Source organism: Habropoda laboriosa, unplaced genomic scaffold (genome assembly GCF_001263275.1).
Source record: "Habropoda laboriosa isolate 0110345459 unplaced genomic scaffold, ASM126327v1 scaffold5, whole genome shotgun sequence".
Classification (NCBI taxonomy): domain Eukaryota; kingdom Metazoa; phylum Arthropoda; class Insecta; order Hymenoptera; family Apidae; genus Habropoda; species Habropoda laboriosa.
Window position 1 is genome coordinate 4,297,446 of NW_017100161.1, and position 23,259 is coordinate 4,320,704.

The 23,259-nt window shown below is 42.7% G+C and overlaps 1 protein-coding gene across 2 annotated transcripts in view; it reads left to right on the plus strand.

The window, feature by feature from the left end:
* LOC108577972 (hemicentin-1) overlaps positions 1-11,901 on the plus strand; it is a 56,083-nt gene extending 44,182 nt beyond the window's left edge. Inside the window, exons 1-7 of one of the 2 annotated variants that reach the window (XM_017941215.1) lie at positions 2,118-2,373; positions 4,859-6,320; positions 7,090-8,330; positions 8,422-8,590; positions 8,704-8,882; positions 9,711-9,986; positions 11,735-11,901. In XM_017941215.1, coding sequence (XP_017796704.1) covers positions 2,118-2,373; positions 4,859-6,320; positions 7,090-8,330; positions 8,422-8,590; positions 8,704-8,882; positions 9,711-9,986; positions 11,735-11,895 — 3,744 coding nt within the window. In that variant the 3' untranslated portion in view covers positions 11,896-11,901. Of the gene's footprint in view, positions 1-2,117; positions 2,374-4,858; positions 6,321-7,089; positions 8,331-8,421; positions 8,591-8,703; positions 8,883-9,710; positions 9,987-11,734 lie in introns of those variants that run through there. The other variant, XM_017941223.1, reaches the window with a different exon arrangement.
* Positions 11,902-23,259: the final 11,358 nt, after the last annotated feature.

The following is a 23,259-nucleotide window of genomic DNA, read 5'->3' on the forward strand; positions in this document are numbered from 1 at the left end:
AACGTCCGGTTCCACCACGTCCTCATCTGGCCCTAGCCTTCCAAAACCACCTTACCTTCCCCTCTAAAATCCACAACCTACCCTTCATTACTATAAATTCTTCTCGGTAACCGCAACGAGTATAACCTATCAACAGGACATTCCTCCTCCTCCTCGTCTTACCCTTCGCTCATTGTGCAATCGCTTACAGCGGTTATCGAGATGGAAGAAAAACGAAAAAAAAAAACAAGCGACGCATCCTTCGACCGTTAAAAAACCACCGCCACTCGTATCCTTCATACTTTAAATTCCTCTCGATAACCCATAATAAGTATCCTCGAGTATTCATCCTCTCCTCTGATCCTCGATCATCATTCCTAGCGGTTGTCGAGCGGCAAGAGGGAAAAAAATTTCGCGCGGGGGTTCGGTAGCAGGTTTGCCGCGGACGAAAAAGCCCGACGACAGACGGTCGCGTGAAGGTTCGGCAGTCTCATGGGCCTAGCCCACGGCGGCAAGAACCACCTGCCGCAGAGGTCGGTGGGGGCAAGCTGTTTCTCGCGCGTTCTACCTTTTCTAACCCCTCGCCCCTTCCCCTCTCTCACAGGCTTCTTCACCCTCTTGCCTCGTCTTCATCATTCCCCCTATTCTTCTTTACACCATCCAACTCTCTATACTCCCGTCCTTCTCCCCCTTCGGAATGTATATTCGTTTCACGTTCGTCTTCCGTCCAGCCGCTGCCACCTTCGCCTACCATCACCACCATAACCACCACCACCAACCTCCGGCACACACCGTTCTTCTTTTCCTCTCGTATAATACCTACCTCTGGAAGCAACGACAACCGTGCATCGCGGCCGACCGGTTGTATATACGTTGCGCTGTACGCGCCACGTAGTGGGGGACGCAGCTAACAGGGGGAAGCCCACCGGTGGGGGGTAGCAGCGATGCTACGCGACCCCAAGCTCAGTCGTCGCGCGACCCTCGTCGAGTGCGTTTGTGTCAACGCTGATCGTGCTTACTGGAATTTTTTTAAAACGCTCCAAATTACAAAAGTGACCGTTACGAATACACGGTTCTGTTATATACGTTGAATTCGAACCGAACGTATATTTCATCGAACCTTAAACGTGTATTTATACATACATTGCACTATATAAAGTTTACACGCAACATTCTCTGACCCCTTGACTGGCACATTTTTCAATTTATTTTCGTCCCGGTTTCCCTCTCGACGCTATTTCTGCACCGTCTCGCGAAAACTCCAGGGAGAGGCAAGTGAAGAAGAGTTTCCCAGACTTCGGCGGGTTTGCACACTGGTAGGCGTTGGAGGAACGTCGTGTATCCGAGCGAACCGCGAAAGGTGTGCAGAGTACATAGCTGGAACAAAGGAGCGCCTCCAGTACGGACGGTTGCAACGTGGCGTTTTGAAATCGCGCGCAAACCTTCCTTTTTGGTCGACGCGCGACCGGACGGATGCTCGCGATGGGAATCGCCGTGCGAGCCTCGCCGTTCTCGGCGATCGTACGCTCCTGCTGCTGCTCCGTCTGTTGAGAAATCGCTACTGGGAAAGCTTCGTTCTATTACTATATACCGGGGGATCCAGGACGATGGGATACGCAGCCGTTGAACCAGTGGATCGTGAAACGGAGCGCGTGGGTCTACCTTCCAGGTAGTCGTTGAAACGCCAAGCGGTTAGATGGGAGAGATACCTCGTCACTCGTGAAGATAAATCAACCTTGCCGTTCGCCGATTTTCAATAAGGAAATATCACTCGAGAGATAATTATCCACGGTGGCAAAATTTATTCGTCAATCTTCACGTTGTGATAAAAAGCAAAAAGTACAGTGAAAGAAAGTATCGCCTCGTCCTATTTACAAGTGATCGTTATATCGTTGAAAGAAGCAAAATCTTCGTTCGATAGTTGAAAAATAAGAAATTCGTTACGAGTGAAGAGAGTTCTTTTTGTTTCTCTCTCTCGATTTGTCGACGAAATGAGATAGAATACAGTGCGAGAATAAGTAAAGTGTGACCGGCGGGGGTTTCTAGTAGTAGTGAAGGAAGAGGAGATATCGGATAAGGAGGATGATGCGTGGAGTGTTCTTCTCGGTGTGTTGGCGAGCGTGATCGAGAGAGGATCGATGCGATCATCGATGCCGCGGTGTGCCGCTGCTGGTAAAACTCGTGCAGCGTCATCGTCGATACACGGTGAAAGTCGCTGGTGCAACGCGGAACTCTGTCCCCCAGCTCGAATGGAGCCGCGCAATTTGCGTCTCTCGTTGTTCCGTTCCACTCGAACCACTCTAGCCGTTCGTTTCGCCGATAGAATGGATAGGATAGGCCGACTGGCGGCCACCGCGGCGATTATCGCCGTTACAGCGCTGCTCCTGCCTCTCGGTGAGTAGATAGATTCTCCCTTCGAATAAAAAATCCTCTTCTCTACCTATCGTTTTCATGGAAACGATCGAACCTGGCTTTCCCCTCCCCCCCCTTTTTTTTTTTTAATTCTCCCCTTCCGTTCGAAGCTTATATATCGAACGTTGTAAGAGAGAGAAAAAGGTTGTTACAAGCGTGTTCCGTCATCGTCGCGACTGACGAAAGGTGGTTTACGACATACGGTTCCGAGGTGTACGATGGAAAAAGAGTCCTTGTCGAAGCAGTCGCGACTATCGCGACGTGCAGTGTCGGTATGTCGCAGTTTGTACGGCGAGAGGCGTCCTTTTAGCATGTTTAATCATGTGGATAGCGATCTGAGGCGCTGCTTGAATGAGTATTGCTGAATTACGAAAGAATTTACTTGTGCCGATTGTAATACGGAATTTTCTCTAGCTACGGTTCCGAGAAATACTCGAATTGTTCATCCTGTTTCGCTATTTTTACATTCCTTCGTTATTTCAACGTATAAATTAAAAGTGACACCGTTTATCTTATACCTATCGAGTCACACGGATGACAAATGCAAACGATGTTAACCGCTTGCTTTGTAACGAGAACTCGTGACATAGATCGTAGCAAAGATGCGGGGGGAAACCAGTTACATTAGTAACAAAAATTCACTTTTTCTCCTCGCCTTCGTTCTAACACATCAAACTGAGAATTACATCAAACGCTGATCCTATATCTTATCTCCTGAACGAAACAGTAAATAGGTGACGCTTAAACGTATAGTCGGTCGAATAAATGTTATTTGAATTAATTAGAAAAATAAAAAGAAAAAAGTTATTCTCGAAAACAACTGCTTATCTAGTCGTCGCTGCGTTTAAAAGGTGTAGCAGGACACACACGCGCTCGAAGGAAAAGGAGCCTCGTTCTGTCTCTGGAAGGCGCAGTGGCAGAAGCAGGAAGGCCTCCTTTCTCCTAGTGGCCAATGGAAACGCGATTTCGGCCCGTGGAATACCGGACTAACGAGCTTGGAACCGGCGTATTTCACGCTGTTCGAAGTGGACTCGTCGTAAATTCGTCCGGTATGCAGAACGAGGCTCGCTTAGGCAGCTTCCCGTTCGGGAAATACCAAACGACGACGGTGTTAGGCTTCGTGTGACGTAGCAGACTGGGCCGCCACAGGTGTCTCCGTGTATAAGAGCGACGCGTGAACACCGTGTCCCGCTTAGCAGCTGCTTCTTCGATCACTCGAACGTATATTATACATTATCAAACTGTGGCCTGTCGTTTCGATTCTTCCATACGCTATACATACATGCACAGAATTTCGATCGATGTTCCACGGTTGTATACCGTAGAGAGAGAACGCTGGTTCACCAGGCCTCCTCGTAAAGATAGTACAAGACGCATAGCGGGTGTCTCGGTAGAAGGAAATCGAACGGCGCAGCTCGATGGCATGCGAGCAAGAAAACGGTGCTATCGAAAAGTAAACAAGCTAGAGGCGAAGAGAGAGAGAGAGAGAGAGAGGTTGTGCAGGGGAAAACGTAAACTGCGATGGGTCGATGAATAGCTAAGAAGGGGATGTATAGAAGCGAAGGAAGAGGGATAGAACCGACGCGCGGCTGTAGATAGATTTATAGAGAGACAAGCAGACACGTAAATATAGACTCGGTGCATAGGCAGAGAAAAGGTTTCCGACGAGAGTGTAAAGGTGAGAGAGAAAGGTTAAACAGAGATGGATATAGTTAGGTAAGAGGTGGTTAGAGGAAGGAAGAAGAGGGGAATGATCCCTTGAAACGAACATGAGAGTGGGGTTAAAGTCGCGAACAAGAGGGGAAAGGGAGGTAGAAGAAAGAAAGGTATCGCGATATCGGCGAGAAGTCAAACCGGTGGCTTTACCGTTACGCGACCCAATGACGAGACACCGACGGATCGTCTGGTCGTCGCGACGTCGATCGTTTTACATCTACGTGGACGTTGTTGCGGATTGATTCACGGTTAAAATGCAACACCACGCGATAGGGCTTTATAATGTGAACGGTGGTTAAAATGTGGCAAGTATTTACATTGATAATGGCAACGTGTACTGTACGTGTACGTAAGGAAGTTATCAAAGTGTTCTATTAAGGTAATCTCGAAAACTCGAACTTTTCACCGTCGCAATTTTCTTTCATCGGAAATTCAATTTATGCATTACACAACAGCAGCGATGCATCACGATTACCGAAAAGATGCTATAATTCTCTGTGTCACGAAGGAAAATACAAACTTGTAAATTACTCGCGCTCTATTTATACGATCTCTCGAATCACACCTAGTTTCACCCATGTACCAATCCACACGGTGTCCCGTAAATACGACGCTAAGCCAGGCGCGAGAAAATGCAGATGAAAGGAAAACGAGAGCCATCCATCGTCGACGAATATACACACATACGCGACTATCGGAATTTTTCTAACGAGGTTTCCTCTATTTCTTTTTCTTCTTCTCTCTGTTACAGCAGCGGCACAGGGTCGCGTGGAGGAGACGCAGATGGACACGCACGAGGGTTCCACCGTGCAGCTGCAGTGCCGTTTTTCCCCGCCCAGGGAGAACGTGACGTGTTTCTGGTTGACGCACACCAACGACAATCACGACAACGCGGCAATCGACAATCTAGCGTTGTCGCCGCAGTACAAGGTGTTCATGAATCTCGAGGAGGGCCGATACGACCTTCAGATTAGAAACGTCTCGTACGAGCGGGACAATGGAAAGTACGAGTGCCGTGTAAAAGCAAGCGGCACAGGGCACGATCTTCATCGGAAATTCATCACTCTGACTGTCCTTCGTGCACCGGGACCACCTTCGATCTCTCCCACTTCAGCGTCGGCGACCGAGGGTCAGAAACTGGAGTTACAGTGCAATACTAACGGCGGTAGCCCCGAACCGGAAGTGAGATGGTACCGCGGCAACGAGACCGCTATTCTTCACTCCGGGCGAACGTTACTGGTGGAGCCGAAGAAAGAAGACGATAGAGCTAGTTTCCGTTGCGTCGTGAGGAACAGAGCTATGCGAGAGGGAGACACGCTGAACGCCACGGTCACTTTGGACGTGAATTACTTCCCCAGAGTAACAGTAGGTCCAGAGAATCCATTGAAAGTCGAGGTGAACGGTACGGCGAATCTCGAATGTAGAGTCGACTCGAAACCAGTTGTAGCTATGGTTAGATGGTGGAGAGACGGTAGTTTCGTTGCTACCAGTTTCCAGCATACCATAAGAAGAGTCACCGTTCAAGATTCCGGTAAATACACCTGTCAGTCTGACAATGGACTTGGTAAAAGAGGCGAGAGTTCTCTTCTACTAGACGTACTCTATCCGCCGAAAGTTTCGATCGAGGGAGATCCTCTGAGGATCGCCGAAGTCGAAGATACTGTTACCGTACACTGCAACGTAACAGCGAATCCAGCACCTTCTGTAATCGAATGGCTGCGAGACGGTCGACCGGACTTTCGACAACTTGGCTCGATCTTACGATTGAGCCGCGTCACGGCCGATCACGCCGGAAATTATACCTGCCGCGCTGTGAACACGATCCATCCGTCCGGCGGGGAGAGAAGGAATTATTCAGCTTCGGCCAGGTTGACTGTTCGCGTACGACACAAACCTGGTCCGGCGAGAGTCACGCCAGACTCACCGGTTGCAGTCGAAGGATCTAGAGTTATCTTAACCTGTATGGCTAGTCCAGCTGGTTACCCGGAGCCTAGGTACAAATGGTGGAAGGAAGGAGAGTCTGGGACGATCTCCATGCCATCGGAGAACACTGGACCGAGATACGAGATCGATTCTGTCCACCTTGGTAGCGAGGGAACGTACAAGTGTCACGCTACCAATGAAATTGGCAACGGAGAGGCTGCGTCTGTTAATCTCACCGTTCACCAACCACCAAAGATCCTCACGAAGCTTCAACCACACGTAACCAGAAAGTGAGTATATATATATGTATATGTATGCGTTTAGTTGGAATGTTGTATTTTCTACGGAGTTATCCTCTGTGTTCGTCTCGCGTTCCGTGTATCGGGGTTATCAAGAAGACGGACAAAAGTTCGGATGCTATCAAGAGTAGCAAGAGAGAGAGAGGAGTGGGGGGAACAGGGGACCGCGTAACGCGGCCTGAAAATTGGGTCGGTGTGCTTTAAGCCGGGGGGATTAAGAGCTGGCGGGTTTAAAAGTCGACTGGAGAGAAACTTTTGAACACTTGCGGATATAGCTGGATTCTCTCGTATTAATTCACAAATAACCGAGAGTAAAGGTGCGGGAGAGTGAAGGAGGGAGGTGGAGATAAAAGTTGAAAATTTCGTTGGGAAGAAATGTAGAAGTTTACCACGCCTTCCTCTTCTTCTTTTTTTTTTTTTTTTTTTTTTGTATTTAGCTTCGTAACAAGAAATTCATCTTCGTATATCTCGCGTGACAGGAGCGTAATTATACGAGATACAACGAATAATATAACGAGGGCTCCACTAGAAACGGAATACTTAATTACCTTCTTTGCTCGCTGAAAATACAGAAGAATTAGCTCGCTGTATGTCCACTCGGCCGTGGTAGTTGCTTGCTTTTGATGGTTCTTCTGTATTTTTAACGACGAACCAGGCTCAATTAAACGTTAACAATCAAAGCGTTGTGCGTTGGATACACGAGTGAAGCGTTTAAACGAAACAAAAAGCAGAAAAAGAAAGAGGGAAAAATCGTTCACAGGGTCGGAGAATCCTCGTTCCAAGTGTCCTGCGTGGCGCAAGGGAAACCGAGACCGAGCGTGAGATGGCTGAAGGACGACCAGGAGCTCACCGCTGACGAAAGACTGTACAAAGTGACTACAACAGCCTCGGAAGGCCACGGAAACGTGATCACGGTGAATTCTACCCTTAGTTTCTTGGGCCATGCAAGGCCGCAGACAGACGAGATCGTAGCCAGCGATCGAGGGAAATACACCTGTGTGTTCGTGAACGAAGTGAAGAAAGTCGAGTCGACGATGATGTTGAAAGTCGAACACGAGCCTATAGCGTTGCATCAACACGGGAAGGTCGCGTATAATCTGAGAGAAACAGCCGAGGTAGCCTGTAAAGTACAAGCCTGGCCTAAACCGGAGTTCCAATGGAGCTTCGGTACGAACGCGGCTAGCCTGCAAGGTTCGTCCAGCGATGGACACTACGAGATCTCTACGAGCAGCGACAATTACGACGTGTACATATCAGTACTAAGGATAACGAACATTAGAGAATTAGACTACGGTGACTACAGTTGTAGAGCCGCGAATGCTCAAGGAAGTATCACTTCCACGATCAGGTTGCAACCGAAAGGTGCACCGGAGAGACCGATAAATATCTCGGCAATGGACGTTGGTCCAACGCACGTAGCTTTGCTCTGGGAGTTAGGCTTCGACGGAGGATTACCGATCACCAAGTATTTCGTCTCCTACAGAAGGGTACCAGGTGGAGATGAAATCGTGGCGCCTGATTGCGCGGTACCAAGACCTCCGGCTGGTCAATGGCTAGAGTTAGACTGTCGTAGATCGAATCCATGCAACGTGACCAATTTGGAGCAACATCAGACGTACACGTTCAAGGTGAAGGTGTACAACACGAAGAATCATTCGGATTACTCCGACGAAGTGACTGCAACAACCGCTGTCGCGAAGATCCCGTCGCCGTTGAGGATCAGTTACGATCCTGAGAGCGGGATGCTGGCCATCAGTGTTGCAGCCACTTGCCTGTCGTTGGTGGCGTCGATCGAGAAGTATGACAGTCCCTCGTCGTCCATGGACGAGTCTCAGTGGAGGATTCTCGACGAGTGGCCTCTCGAAGTGCTCGGAAGCGCTCCTACGCAGAGGGAAGGCGTCCTCGACGACCCGGAGGCTCTTGATACGGAACCTAGGCTCAGGGTTAGGCTATGCCTAAAGGCAGACAGGCAGAAGTGTGGCGACTACGCGGAGGCTGAGAGTGAGCGAATCTTCTTAACCTTCGACTCGAAGATCTTTCTTTCTTTTTTTCTAATCTAAGATTATTTTTCTTTTTTTCTCCGCAACGACAGTTGGTCCATCGTACATAGCTCAGTCAGGAGCCCTGGCAACTCCAACATTGATAGCTCTAGTGGTTAGCGGAGCTGTGTTTCTACTGTTTGCGGCGTTGCTCTTGCTCTTTTGTCGGTGTCGACGAAAACACGCCACCAAGGCCAAGGACTACGAGATGGACTCGAACGCGTAAGTGTTTTAACAAGTGGATGAAGAGCTTTCCAGTGGAGGAGCAGAAAGAGAGAGAATTTCTCTTCCACGATCCTCGAATGAGATTTCCACGTTGTTTACTCGTGACACAGGGTACGACCGAGTCTCGTCGCCGGAAACGGACAACAGAGCCAAGCACCACCACCCTACTACGCGGAGAACAAAGCGTTAGAACACAGTCTGGACCATGCTTTAGCGATGGAAGACTCGAAGACACCTGCTTACTCGCAGCCGGGCTACGGTTACCATCAGCCCAACCACAATATCAATGGTGAGGAATTTTTTACGATGTTAATTTCGGTTGTGGTAAGTTAGCAGAGGGAGAGAAGTTTAGTAGGACAGTGGTCGTATCTCGTTCGGTTTGCGAGTTGGAAAAAATGTTATAAAGTAGACCCGGTTTAACGAGCTCATGCTTCCTGTGACCGTAGTTCTCTCGTGACTCTAACGATTCTACCGTAGCAATTGCAATTCACCATTTCTTACGTGGTGTCTTCCCCCTAAGGTCGGACTATGTATATACAGGGTGTAGATAATTTAACTAACGTAGAATTGTCTCGGTGGAAAGTTGATGACGGTCGTTACTATTTTCCTTGATTACTTCCATACTCCTTTCCACCGGTCCCTTCTCGTGTTCCTCTACTCTACGAATATCTCGAATGCTTCTTTCGATTATAGACCCCTTTCGAATATACACTCGAGTCTGTTATTCCAAAATATACATCTGCATTTCAAGAAGCACGTTTTCCGCGCATCTAACGCCTAGACTAAATATTTCCCTTGGACCTCAGCCGTGGGGCTATTCCAAACATACCGATAGACAGGAATTTCGTCGCATTCCCCGTCGTTTTTAATTTCATCGATGTCGTTGGGCAATTTCTCTCGAAAATTCCGGATAACTCGGTTCGAAAAAATTTTTCCCCGCCCAACGATTGTTGGGATAATTACGAAAATTCCGCTGTAGATTATAAACGATTCACGCTGAACGAGCAATTAACGTACAAAAGTCGAACCGTGTACTACAATAGAGTGGACGTTTTTTTCTTTTTTTCATTCGGCAACGATGAATAGAACGATAATTGACTTATTCATGTCCGGGCAGGCGTCAACATGGGTTACATGGACAACAGCTACTCGAACTCGAATAACGGGGGCTCAGTGAACTCGCAAGATTCCATCTGGCAGATGAAGTCAGCGGCGGCGAACGGCGTTGGCCAGCCCTACGATCTTGCCGGCTATGCAACCACCGAGTCGGATTACCCGACCCACCCTCATTACCTCCCACAGCGGGAGGACTACCGGGAGAGCCATAATCTAAGTCGACAGCAGTTTTGCTCCGAACCATTCGCCACCGTCGTAAAGTCTCAAAAACACGTCGGTGAGTAGTATTCTTTAGTCGAACTCTTCGTTTCCGCCCGCGATCGTTCTCTTCATCCCCCCGTTTCACCCTGATATCTGCTCCTCTGTCCTTTGCTCTCGCCCGCAGGACATCCGTTGCCCCCTTTTCACCCTTTACTTCTTGCTCTCTCTCTCTCTCTCCTTTCCTCCTTTGCTCTGTTTCTCTCTTGCTCTTTTCCTCCGTTATTCTCCTTCTCTCCCCTTTTCTTTCCTCCCCTCTCGTTATTTTTCTCTCTTGTCCTCTTGCTCAGTTAACCTCTCTCTTTCTCTCTCTGTCGTTTCCTCTCCCTTTCGCCTTCAGCCTTAACGCGACGATCGACCCGTACCTACCACGTCCATCGATGAGCATTCAATTCTATCTGTCGCAAGTTCTCGGGCAATTTAGTTATACGGAAAAGTTCGAATCGCCCGGCGAGCGTTATTCGAATCGAAAAATGTTTCAAGGTGTTTTCGACAGTCCTGACAGGCTTAATAGCCGATCGAACGAAGTTAAGGGGAGTTACGCGAGGCAGCTTCGAGCCGGTCTCGCGAGTTTCCGGATATTAGAATTCTTCTTCAAACTGCTGATTGCCCATTTTTATTCCAGCCTTCTCTCGTTGTCCAATTGTTTCGGGGCACAATATGTTTGTATCACCAAAGAGAGAGAGAGAGAGAGATGAAAACCTTTGACGAAGATGTTTTCGGGGTTCGTCGAGTTCTATTCTGTCTCTCCTTTTTTTCTTTTTTTTTTCCAATGCTATTTCTGTTATAAAGCGTGCTGCAAATTGGTATTGACATCGATATGAGTACAGCAGCGGAATGTTATCAGTAGTTTCATTGAGGACCCATGAAAAATTTACACCCACGAAGACAATAGAAAACCGAAATATCTGTATGCAAAAGCTATTGTATCGAATCTCGTATAATAGTTATTACAAATTTTAAATATGAAAACAACGTGCTGTTTCTAACAGCGTACTCGTCACATTGAAAGAAAAACTTTCTTCATTTCGATTCTATCAGAGCCAGTACAATGCGCATCGCAATCTACAAACTAATTCTTTTTCCACAAGCAACAGTCAACGAATACGCTATAAAACACCGAACTAAAGCCACGTACTCCGAAAAACCGAAAAAACACAGCTACAGTTGTTTCGATAAAGACATCTTACTCCAAGCATCTCAACTCTTCCGCTTTCAATCCCTCAAAAAAAAAAGGAAAGAAAGAAAAAAATTATTAATGTACATTATAATACACGAATTAATTATTTTTCCTCAACACTGAACCAGAACCAAGTATCCCTAAAATTTAATCCCCTCAAAAAAAAAAAGAAACAAAAAAATTAATAACGTACATTATAATATACGAATTAATTATTTTTCCTCGACACTGAACTAAACCCAAGTATTCGAAAAACTCCGAAGAAACGCCGCTCCAATTGTTTCAATAAAGACATCCTGCAAGCGTCTCAACTCTTCCACTTTCAATCCCCTGAAAAAAGAAAAAAGATAAAGAAGACAAACCTTACCCAATTCCATAAACATTTAAGACCTTTAAAATTCTCAACAACATCCCCAGACCACGTACATTTGTACTACATTCCCGAAGCATCTCTCGAGGCCATTCCTACCTCTCGTCCTGATCCCACAGTCTCCCCTGTTTCAACTCTCCGTGCACGTACACACGGTGTGGACGTTCTTTTGTTTTCCCATTCTCTACAGCCTCTTCCGGGCTTGTTTGTCCGACAGATTCGCCGTACGACGTGTCCGGTCTACCGTATCAGGAGAACTACGACGAGGATGCGAAGCCACCTCAGCAGGTTAGCCTTTCGTACGACGAGAGCCTCGAATCAGGTTATTCCACCCCTAACAGCCGGGGACGGCGGATCATCCGTGAGATAATCGTTTGAGACCTGCCTACCTAGCAGCAGGCTGGTACCACTGGTTACCATCCAGTGGATCATTCCCGCGATCCTCTACGCCATAGGATGGAGATTGTGATCGAGAACCCTGTGGAATCGCCACCGCCGCCGCCACCGCCGCCGCCTCCGTTGCAGCCGTTACCGATGTCCACGTGGAATAACATCGTAACAACACCACAGGCTACTCTGTCCTCGTCGTCTAACGTCACGAGCACGTCTTTACCGTCAGCCACGACCGTCATGACGATCACTATCGCTGAAAATCCCACCGTCACCTATCCACCACCTGTGCAATTCTCTTATCGTGAAACTTACGCTGCTAACCCTCATCCTTACACCGGTGATCAGTATTCCGCTCGTCGTGGACAATCTAGAGGTGGAAGATCATACGACGATCCCGACGGAGCGTCTCCGTCGGTCAGACGAATCGACAAATCGGGATTGTTAGGCATCACCGAACCCGAAGGATTAAGATCGTCCGTTAGATCGTCTAGATACTTGTCTGGTGTGAACACTTTACCTTCTGGAATATTGTCCCCTAGAAGATTCGAGTGTATCGGTCAGTTAGATCCTGTACCTGAGATTCCCGGTCAGACTACCAGGGGAAATTTATCACCAGGTGTGTTCCCTGTGGTAGATCCTATGGTTGTTGGACAGGAGACGAGGGATCCCTGTGAAACGTTGTCCATTGTTAATCTAGGTAGGCCTATGAAGTCTGCTTCGTTCGATTCTCTCGAGCAACGTCATAGGAACGATCTACAGAGCTTCGACAGAGATCTAGACGGTATAGAGTCGTCTGATTTAGACGTATCTGGTTACGTGTCCTCGTTCAGGCTCGATGAGAATTGCGACGTTAGAGCGAGAACCCTTGGACGTTTGTCCAGGTTGTCTTTAGCTAGAAAGGAGCAAGAGAAGGGTGGTTTGGAAAATGTGGCTAGGTATTCAGAGACCTGTTGCAATTTTCCTTTCACCGTTCGAAAACCGACGACAACGTTTCCAGAGTTCGAGGGAAGCTCCAGTTTGCCGTCTACGAGAGCCACGACGACCGCGGTGACCACGTCGACGACCACGGTCGCCGCGTCGACGATGAGGGAAACGAATGTGATAAATAAGGAGGACGAGGGAAGTGTGAACGAAGATTCCGACGAGGATGCACCCGAGGAGGAGAGGGCGGAAGCGGAGGGTTGCGAGCATGGATCGTCGAGGAATCCGTTGAAAGACGGCGAGTCCTCTGAGAGAGGCGAAGAATTCACGGATAACGACGGGATCCAGACACTACGAGTGATCATTCTGTCGGAACAATTGTGAGACAGAGGGCAGCTGAAGGGAGAAGTTTCGTTTCTCGCCGATATATCGTTCGATGTGTATTATATTTAAGTAGTTTGTAAGTAAGCCGTGAAAGAAAAAGGAAAAATGAAAGAAAGATAAGATGGACGATGATCGAGTCTTGAAAGAGAGACAAGAGTTATATATCTCCGCTGTAAAAGGCTGACGCGATGCCATAAGAGGCCATACATACAAACACACACACATAACACGTTCGGGAAAAGCAGAGAGAGAGAGAGAGAATACGCGATCGAAGATGGTTTAAAAACTCTCGTATATAACGTGAAATTCGTTGGAATTCAAACATGTTCTTGTATGAAGTTGTTGAAGAAAGATTGAACACGTTCGAGTTGCGACGCGTTTACGCATTTTGTACTTTTATATCGTGGACGATGCCGCTGACTCGAGCGACGAACGATCCTCGTGAGACCCCAGGCTAAACCGAGACCTGGGCGTTTTTTCTTGTACATGTACCATAATTTTGACTGCGCCGTTGAACGCGCTTAGTATAAGCAATAAGCATGATGGCTCGAAAGTGATGAAACCGGTTGACACACGAGTATTTCACTACCCTTTAGCTTCAGTTTTACTTTTCTATCGGAATTTCGTATTTTCTGCGTGCATTTTTCCATGTGATTCATTGTTCAACGGTAGTTATGTACGTTTAACGGTGTGTCTCGATGAATTATGTCTGCTTAGTGAGAAATTTCGCTGGTGTTTCTTAAGAACTGTTTATAGAAGTCGCTGAAAGAAACGTCTTGATAAATATAGATGAATAAAATAATGAATATTGCCACATCCTCTATGCAACTTTACGTAAAATGAAGACTAGTAATTAAAAAAGAAATGAATATTTCAAAGACGTTTAATTTACCGAGCTATATTTGTCGAGGTCTATCTATAGTTGAGAAACGCCACCCTGTAATATTGTCTTTCATAAATAGCCAACAAGTTGTTTCGTAGCTGAAGGGTTTAAAGATCGAGAATCCTAAGAAATGTTCGTGATCGTGACATTACCTGAGTGAAACTTTCGAGCGTTCGTCTGTTGTAAATAACGGTAAACGTATCAGTACTTAACGAAGTGGGACGCGGCCGTGGACAGGGCCTGAGGGATTCCAAGCAACTCGAGGAGCTCCTCGTTCTCCTTTCGTTCAACATACACACATAGAAACAGACACATACATGCATATATACATACGGTGTATACAAACGAATGAACGAGGGGAGAAGGACGATTGTGAAGAGAAAGTGGAATACTTCGAATCTTTGCCACGACTCCGCGTTTCACGGTTTAGAGAGAAAAAGAACCACGCGTTAATTCGTACGTGGTTGAAACCCGAACTAACGATAGCTACGCTTTTAACGTTGAAGGAATATTTCTTGGCTCGCGCATCTACCGTGCGTCCCTTTAGTTTTGTAGTATTATAAAACGCGGCGCGCTCTAGGGATCTCGCGTACGTAGCGACTCTTCGTTGAAGTTCTTATTTTTGTACCGCATCTAAGCGAACGCCGCCGACGTTCGTCGATGAAAAATGACGAAAAGAAATGAAAAAAAAAACGGAAAAAAAAAATGAAGAAGAAGAAGATACGAATCGTGTTTCAATTTCTCGCGTGTTATAGGACTCGTGTCAAAATATATCGCGCGCGCTATTACATAGTAAAAGAAGAAAAAAAAGAATGGAGAGAGAGAGAGGGACAGAGAGAGAGAGGTGTGTGCATATTAGAAGAGAAGGAAAGAATGGAGAAAAACAAAATAGGACCAGCCGGATCGTACGCGTTCGTTCCTTTCGACTTGTGATCTCATTTCTTCGCCGAGATGTACGAAGATGATTTCTGTTTTATCGTTCGGAAGAACGGGCAAGCTTTTTTATCGACTGCGGGACGGTGTCTTTGTTATTCGCCGCTATTACAATTCTATCTTTTGATATACTTTAAACACTTCTTTTTATCTTTACACTCTTGTTCGAATTTTATTCTGTCTTATCTTCGACTTATGAACACGTGATATATATATATATATATAGCGTGGAGAACGGACGAAAAGATACGAGATGTGTTAAACGTAGATTTTCTGCCGTTCTCTAAAACAAATCCCGCCGATTATTGTTAAACGTCATCGTCTCCGGAAGCGATGGGAAATCACCGTTCTTCCGCCCTTCATTTCAACGACAAACCGACCGACCAAATATAAAAAAAAAAATACGCGAAAGAACACGCGCTCGACGCGAAATTATTCCGCACCATCGAACGCGTCCCTGCCGTACCGAACGTCGGTTGGAGTGATCATTGTGTCGCGTGTGCGCCGCATGGTACGCGCGCACCTCCACGACGCTTGACGCGTTTTAGAAAAGCGCGCGCGCGCCATTCACCGCCACGTGTGTCGCGTGCAAATTTGAAATTGATATATATCGATCGACACAATATACATATATATCAATTATCGTCCATTATAGTTACGATATTATTACGAATTATTATTTGTACAAATTTTATGTTGCGATATAAAATAAACGATAAAACGACATTTCACGAGTGTTCTTCCGATTCAATTCATTTATATCTGATTGATTTCATTATATCACCATATTTCCCCCTTTCTATTCGTATCAGAGTCTAAATTTGCCATGCCTTTCACATTGTTCTTCTCGTTTTATTGTTAATTCTTAGGTACAATTGTTTTATTATATGTACGGCGATAGTCGAGTTACTATTCTGTTCTCTGGCAAATTAAATTTGAGGCTTCTGACGTCATCGCCAGACCAAATAGGCGGAGGAACCTTAGAGATCACGCAGTTTTCGACTGAAAGAATTTAATTCCGGAGTTCTAAAAGGGACCAGAGGGATTGTTCCGCTCTTGTCAGTCTGCCGGCTGCGTTCAAAGCGGAAGGATCGAGAGTATCATCGACCGCATCGTCAGGAATGGAGTATTATCAGGTTGGTTGATTTTAAAAATAGAAATCCTTTGAATTTTTCGCTTTTAATAATAGTTATTGTAAATTAGAGCTTAAATGCGTGCAGTAACCAGTTTAAAATTGATATTTATAATAAATTTTTAATGCTTTTAACAATACTAATGATGTAGACGGTAAAATAAAGTTTCTGGTTTATTTTCAAGTATTTTAATAGTAGGATAATTAGTGTTTCTTGTTAAATAACAATTTAGGTGGTTGTTTATAATTATTGGAAGTCTTAAATAAAATTATCGTATGACGTACCTTAATAAAACTGCTCAATACGGTGGTTTTGTATTGAATTAACTGTCGTATTCAGTAGATAAGTCAGGAATTGTTAATAACTTTTATTAAAAATTAAACAAATTAATGTTTCCTTCGTATGAATTACAGATAGACCTTCCAGGACACTATGGGAATCAAGGAAAGGACTTCAACATCAGGAAAACTGAAGAAATGCAATTATTTATTAACAAATCAATTATTTATTACAAGATAACTGTACAAAATGTATTTTACAAAAGGTTACAATATACCAGTGTTGTTTTACAGCATTTTACAGTCTATTTATCTCTCCCTTACACACCACGTCCATTTCCTTAATAAGGAACTCATTGTTTAAACAATATTTCATTGTTAAATTAAATAAAATGTTCAAAATGTATTTTACAAAAGGTTACAATACACCAGTATTGTTTTACAACATTTTACAGTCTATTTCTCCGCTACAAACCACTTTGTTCACTTTCAATTGCAAATAACTCATTGTTTAAACAATATTTCATTGCAAAATTATATAAACAAAGTCCGGGAAACCGCCAGGAAGGCGTACATATAAAAAAAATCGAAAAAAATCCCGAAATTCTAGCGAAAACTACGAAAATTATGAAAAGATATCGAAATTCGGTGTGATAGCACCCGTCGGTTGCTAAAGTCCTCGAGAATTCCTGGAAATGACGTCATTTCTCGGAAATGACGAAATTTCCAAGAATCGAGGCGATTCCAAGAATTGACCAATGGGCCTTCGAAACTTTCAGTTCTCGAGAATTCCTGGAATTTCGTCATTTCTCGGAAATGACCAGATTTCCGAGAATCGAGTCACTTCCAGGAATCGACCTCCTGTCATATCATGTTCGCCTATTAGAAAGTCGATTTTCGGCCGAAGTGTCTTCGAAAATTTCAGTCCTCGAAAATTCCTGGAATTTACGTCATTTCCGAGAAACGACGAAATTTCCAAGAATCGAGGCGATTCCAAGAAGCAACCTACTGTCACATCATGTTCGCCTAATACAAAGTCACGATTTTCGATTTTCGAAAATTTTTGGCCGAAAATCGACTTTCTAATAGGCGAACATGATATGTTAGGAGGTCGATTCCTGGAAGTGACTCGATTCCTGGAAATGACCAAATTCCAGGAATTCTCGAGAACTGAAATTTTCAAAGGCCCATTGGTCAATTCTTGGAATCGCCTCGATTCTTGGAAATTTCGTCATTTCCGAGAAATGACGAAAATTCCAGGAATTCTCGAGAACTGAAATTTTCGAAGACACTTCGGCCGAAAATCGACTTTCTAATAGGCGAACATGATATGACAGGAGGTCACTTCCTGGAAGTGACTCGATTCTCGGAAATTTCGTCATTTCCAAGAAATGACGAAAATTCCAAGAATTCTCGAGAACTGAAAGTTTCGAAGGCCCTTTGGTCAATTCTTGGAATCGCCTCGATTCTTGGAAATTTCGTCATTTCCGAGAAATGACGTCAAGCTCGAATTTCGGGATTTTTTCGATTTTTTTTATATGTACGCCTTCCTGGCGGTTTCCCGGACTTTGTTTATATAATTTTGCAATGAAATATTGTTTAAACAATGAGTTATTTGCAATTGAAAGTGAACGAAGGGGTTTGTAGGGAAGAAATAGACTGTAAAATGCTGTAAAACAAGACTGGTATATTGTAACCTTTTGTAAAATACATTTGATACATTTATCTTACAATAAATAATTAATTTGTTTATAAATAATTCCATTTCTTCAGTTTTCCTGATGATAAAGTCCTTTCCTTGACTCCCATGGTGTCCTGCAATGTCCATCTGTAATTCATACGAAGAAAACATTAATTTGTTTAATTTTTAATAAGAGTTATTAACAATTCCTGACTTATCTACTGAATACAATGGTTAATTCAATACAAAATCACTGTATTAAGCAGTTTTATTGAGGTAAGACATACAATAATTTTATTTAAAGCTTCCAATAATTATAAACAATCATCCAAATTGTTAATTATTGAGAAACATTAATTATCCTATAATTAATGTACATGAAAGTAAAGTTAAAACTTCACTTTACTCTATACACACTATAAAGAAACTGTAATTATTGCACAATTAAAGTACTCGTAAATAAACCAGAAACTTTATTTTACAATCTACTAACTTCAAGCAATATTAAAGTAATGAAAACTTTCCTCATTATTTCCGGACTTAGTTTATTTCATTTTGAATTGAAATATTCTTCAAACAATTAGTTACTTGTAAGAGAAAGTGGACGTTGTGTGTAAGTGAGAAATAGACTATAAAATACTGCAAAATAATACTGGTATATTGTAACCATTTGTAAAAACAGAAATACATTAAGTGTTAGATTTATTCTGTAGCACGTCTGTGATTCTAAGTTACTCAAATCATAATTTTTATTATTTTTTTAAATTTTTGTTTAATTTCAATGTGTAGTAGGGAATTTGAGTGATAAATATAGAAATTTTTGGTTACTCTATGTGATTAATTATTGTGAATTTCTTATTGGAAGATCGTGTTGTATCAGCAGTAGTCGTGCTTACCAGGAATGATAACTGTTCCAGGTATTTAGCAGAAAAGAAATGAGTAAGATAAGGAAAGGAATATGGGTAGACAAGGATAGCATTAAACAAATGAGTAAGACAAGGAAAGAAATAGTGTTAGACAAGGATAGAGAATTTTGCAAAACAGAACTATCGCCATCTCGCGTTTGGAGATCGGAACTACGACTTTTTAATAGGAACACATGATATAAACAGAGGTATTAGACAAGGAAAGCACTAGTGTGCGAGAAGGACAGAGAGAGAACGCTTCCTATTGGTCCGCGGGCAGCTATGCTCCGCCTCCCACACGCTACATCTAGTCGGTAAGGGAAGAATCTTTAATAACTCGTTAATTAGGATGATTCTGTGAACTTTTAGGATTGAAGAACGTAGCGTGAACTCTTACCTACTTTCACATATAATTCTTAATGCAATAGAGCCCTCCAATAATTAGTTATTAACAATCTTAGTACGGGATGTCGGGAATGGTATCGTTTACGTTTATATACGTTTACGGTTTTTCATTAATAACTCAGTAATTACGACGATTTCGTGAACTTTTAGGACTGAAGAATGTAGTATGGACCTTTATCTACTTTCACATATAATTTTTAATGCAATAGACCCTTTCAATAATTAGTTATTAACAATTTTAGTACGCGATGTCGGAACCATACCGTTTACGTTTATATACGTTTACGGTTTTTCATTAATAACTCAGTAATTACGACGATTTCGTGAACTTTCAGGATGGAAGAATGTAGTATGGACCCTTAGCTACTTTCACATATAATTTTTAATGCAATAGACCCTTTGAATAATTAGTTATTAACAAATTTAGTACGCGAGATCGAAACCATACCGTTTACGTTTATATACGTTTCCGTTTTTTCAATAATTTCATAGCTTTCTAATAAATTCCCATGCAAGTATCTACATGCATCTGAAAGGCAACTCCCTTAGCTACATTCTTTTATAGTTTTTATTAACATATTCCGTTTAGTTTAATAGTTATTAAACATTATATGGAAGAGTCTTTTATTCGTCGTACCCGAGTATAGTCGACTTTTATAAACAATTGCTCATAAGTAATAAACCACGCCACTTATGCAATTAAAAACTGTTGCAGAATGTAGACAAAGGTCCATACTACATTCTGCATGCTTGAAAGTGCATAATTAATCACGCATTTGCGTGAAAATGATGAAAAATCCATACTCTTGAATGTGACGAGAGTAGTACTCACCCAAATAATGTTTAATATCTCGAAAACTATGACTGATATGTTAATAAAGATTACATGAAAATGTAGCTCAGGGAGTTGCCTTTCAGATGCATGTAGTTACTTGCATGGGAATTCATTAGAAAGCTATGAAATTATTGAAAAGCTGTAAACGTATATAAACGTAAACGGTATCGTTTCCGACATCGCGTACTAAAATTGTTAATAACTAATTATTGAAAGGGTCTATTGCATTAAGAACTATATGTGAAAGTTGCTAAAGGTCCACACTACATTCTTCAATCTTAAAAGTTCACAAAATCATCCTAATTAATGAGTTATTAATGATTTTTCCCTGGCCGACTTTACTAAGGACCTGATTGGCAGACCTTAGGGGCCCGCCAGCCAATAGGAAGTATTTTCTCTCTGTCCTTCTCGCACACTAGTGCTTTCCTTGTCTAATACCTCTGTTTATAGCATGTGTTCCTATTAAAAAGACGTAGTTCCGATCACCAAACGCGAGATGGCGTTGGTTTCGCTCGCCACTTTTTTTTCTGTCCTTGTCTATCCCTATGCGTTTCCTTGTCTAACTCGTTTCTCTAGTGCTATCCTTGTCTACCGCTATTCGTTTCCTTGCCTCTCTTCATTATTGCTATCCTCGTCATCTCTCTTATCTTTAATTGATACCTATAAGCAATTTTTAATTGCTTTAACATTACAAATAATGTAGATAGTAAAATGAAGTTTCTGCATTATTTTCAACTACTTTAATTATTGAATAATTAGAGTTTCGTATTAAATAACCATTTAGGTGGTAGTTTATAATTATTAGAAGTCTAAAATAAAATTATTACATGCTTTAACTTAATAAAATAGCGGATATTTTAAAACAGTAAAATGCTGTAAAACAACACTGGTATATTGTAACATTTTGTAATATACATTTTATACAATTATTTTACAATAAATAACTGATTTTTCATAAATAATTTCATTTCTTCATTTTTTCTAATGTTCAAGACGTTTCCTTGATTTCTATGGTGTTCTGGAAGGTCCATCTGTAATTCATACGTGAAGAACATTAATTTTTCTAATTTTTAATAAAAGTTATAAACAATTTCTGACTAATCTACTGAATGCAACGATGAATTCAATGCAAAATTAACATCTTAAGCTGCTTTATTATATTAAGGCATAGAATAATTTTATTTAAGACTTTTAATAATTATAAATAACCATCTATATGGTTATTTGATAGGAAACATTAATTATTCCAGAATTAAAGTGCTTGAAAATAGAGTAGAAACTTTATTTTACTGTCTACGTTATTAGTAATGAGAAAGCAATTAAAAATTTAACATAAGTATCAATTTTAAACTGTTTACTGGACGCAATTATGCTCTAATTTACATTAACTATTATTAAAAGAGAAAAATTCAAAAACTTCCTATTTTAAAAATCAACTAACCTAATAATATTTCATTTCTGACGTTCTCGATGATACGCTCGATCCTTCCGCTTTGAACGCAGCCAGCAGACCGGCAAGAGCAGAACACTCCGTCCGGTCCTTCTCAGAATACCCAAATAAACTCTTCCAATGAGAAACTGCGTAATTTCTAATGTTCCTTCCGTTGAAATACCATTCGATTTAAAGTATGGAAAATAACGGAAAATAGGCGATCAAGCCACCCTCTCTATTCTTCGGTATTACTTTGCCACCGTTTCAGAAGTTGCGTTGCAGGTAAATGGTTTAGACAAATGATTTTCAATCAGCTGTCGATAATGTAGCACGTAGATAAAAGAATAGGAAACAAGATTATTTAGTTGCCCTGTTCTCTTACCTGCGTTGGCGCGTTAAATAAATATTAATAGCACGGACGTCAATTTCCAAATAGCTCATACGCAATAAAATATTATTACAATATTAAAATATTATTACAAAATAACTGTCGATGGAAATGATAAATATAGTAGGAAATAGAGGTCGTCGATAAAGGTCACCCCAATTAGTTATCGAGCACATAAACGAACACATCGATAATCCTTCTTAAGAATACCGCGCGTTCGCGTCACTCATCTGGATTCACGGACTTGCGCCGTTGGTACGACTGTGCAAAACAGTCCCGGTGTTTTATGCCGGATCAATCTGTCGTTTTTCGTTACGTGTGCAGTTTATTACCATTTACCAACGCAATCATCAATTAATTCCCTTGTAAGAGCGATAATTTCACGGTGAACGACCTTGGTTCTCTCCTTATCTCCCTGCACTTCCTTTAAACGTCTATTTATCAATTCCCACAGAATTTTAATAACTGAAGAAACGTCGTAGTACAACAAAGAAACGGAAATCGACCAAATTTAATATTCCTAATCATTCGATGGAGTTGCATCGCGATGGAGAAGTGTGTTTCTACGAAAGAGACGCGAAGATCAGTGTGAATCAAAGTGAAAAAGGTTTCAAGTTGTTCGATGTCGAGGTCTCCTCGAGAGTGTTACTGCTCGTGGTAACCAATAGAGAATCGATAGTTCGAGGAGGAGCGAGACACTTTGCATCGTCGCTCGTGATGCCAGAGCGTGAAATAATTCGAAAGGGAACGTGGTCGAGGAAGAGATTGTGACGAACGTTGTGCATTGTTACGGAACGAATGAGATCCATAGATCCGGGAGATTTTGGTCTTCATCGGGAGACAGCATGGCGCCGTGAGAACCACTGCGTACGTAAACACGTGCATCTTTCGACTAACGCTTCGCCGAAAGTTTAACGAGACCGATCGGACATTACACATGGCTAGGTAAGTTATTTGAGAGAATTATTTATTTATACATTTAATGAAATCTATCGTGGTTAATGTTTTATATCAGTTGTTCTTAATTTCAAATACAAAAGAATTCTCAATTTTTGCAATTTCTAGTTTTATTCCGATCAAAGTTTGTCGCTATATTCTATGAGTATAAATAAGAACAAAATGTTACATAAACGCAGGTCGTCTGAAGCTTTATTAATACGTTATAACAGAA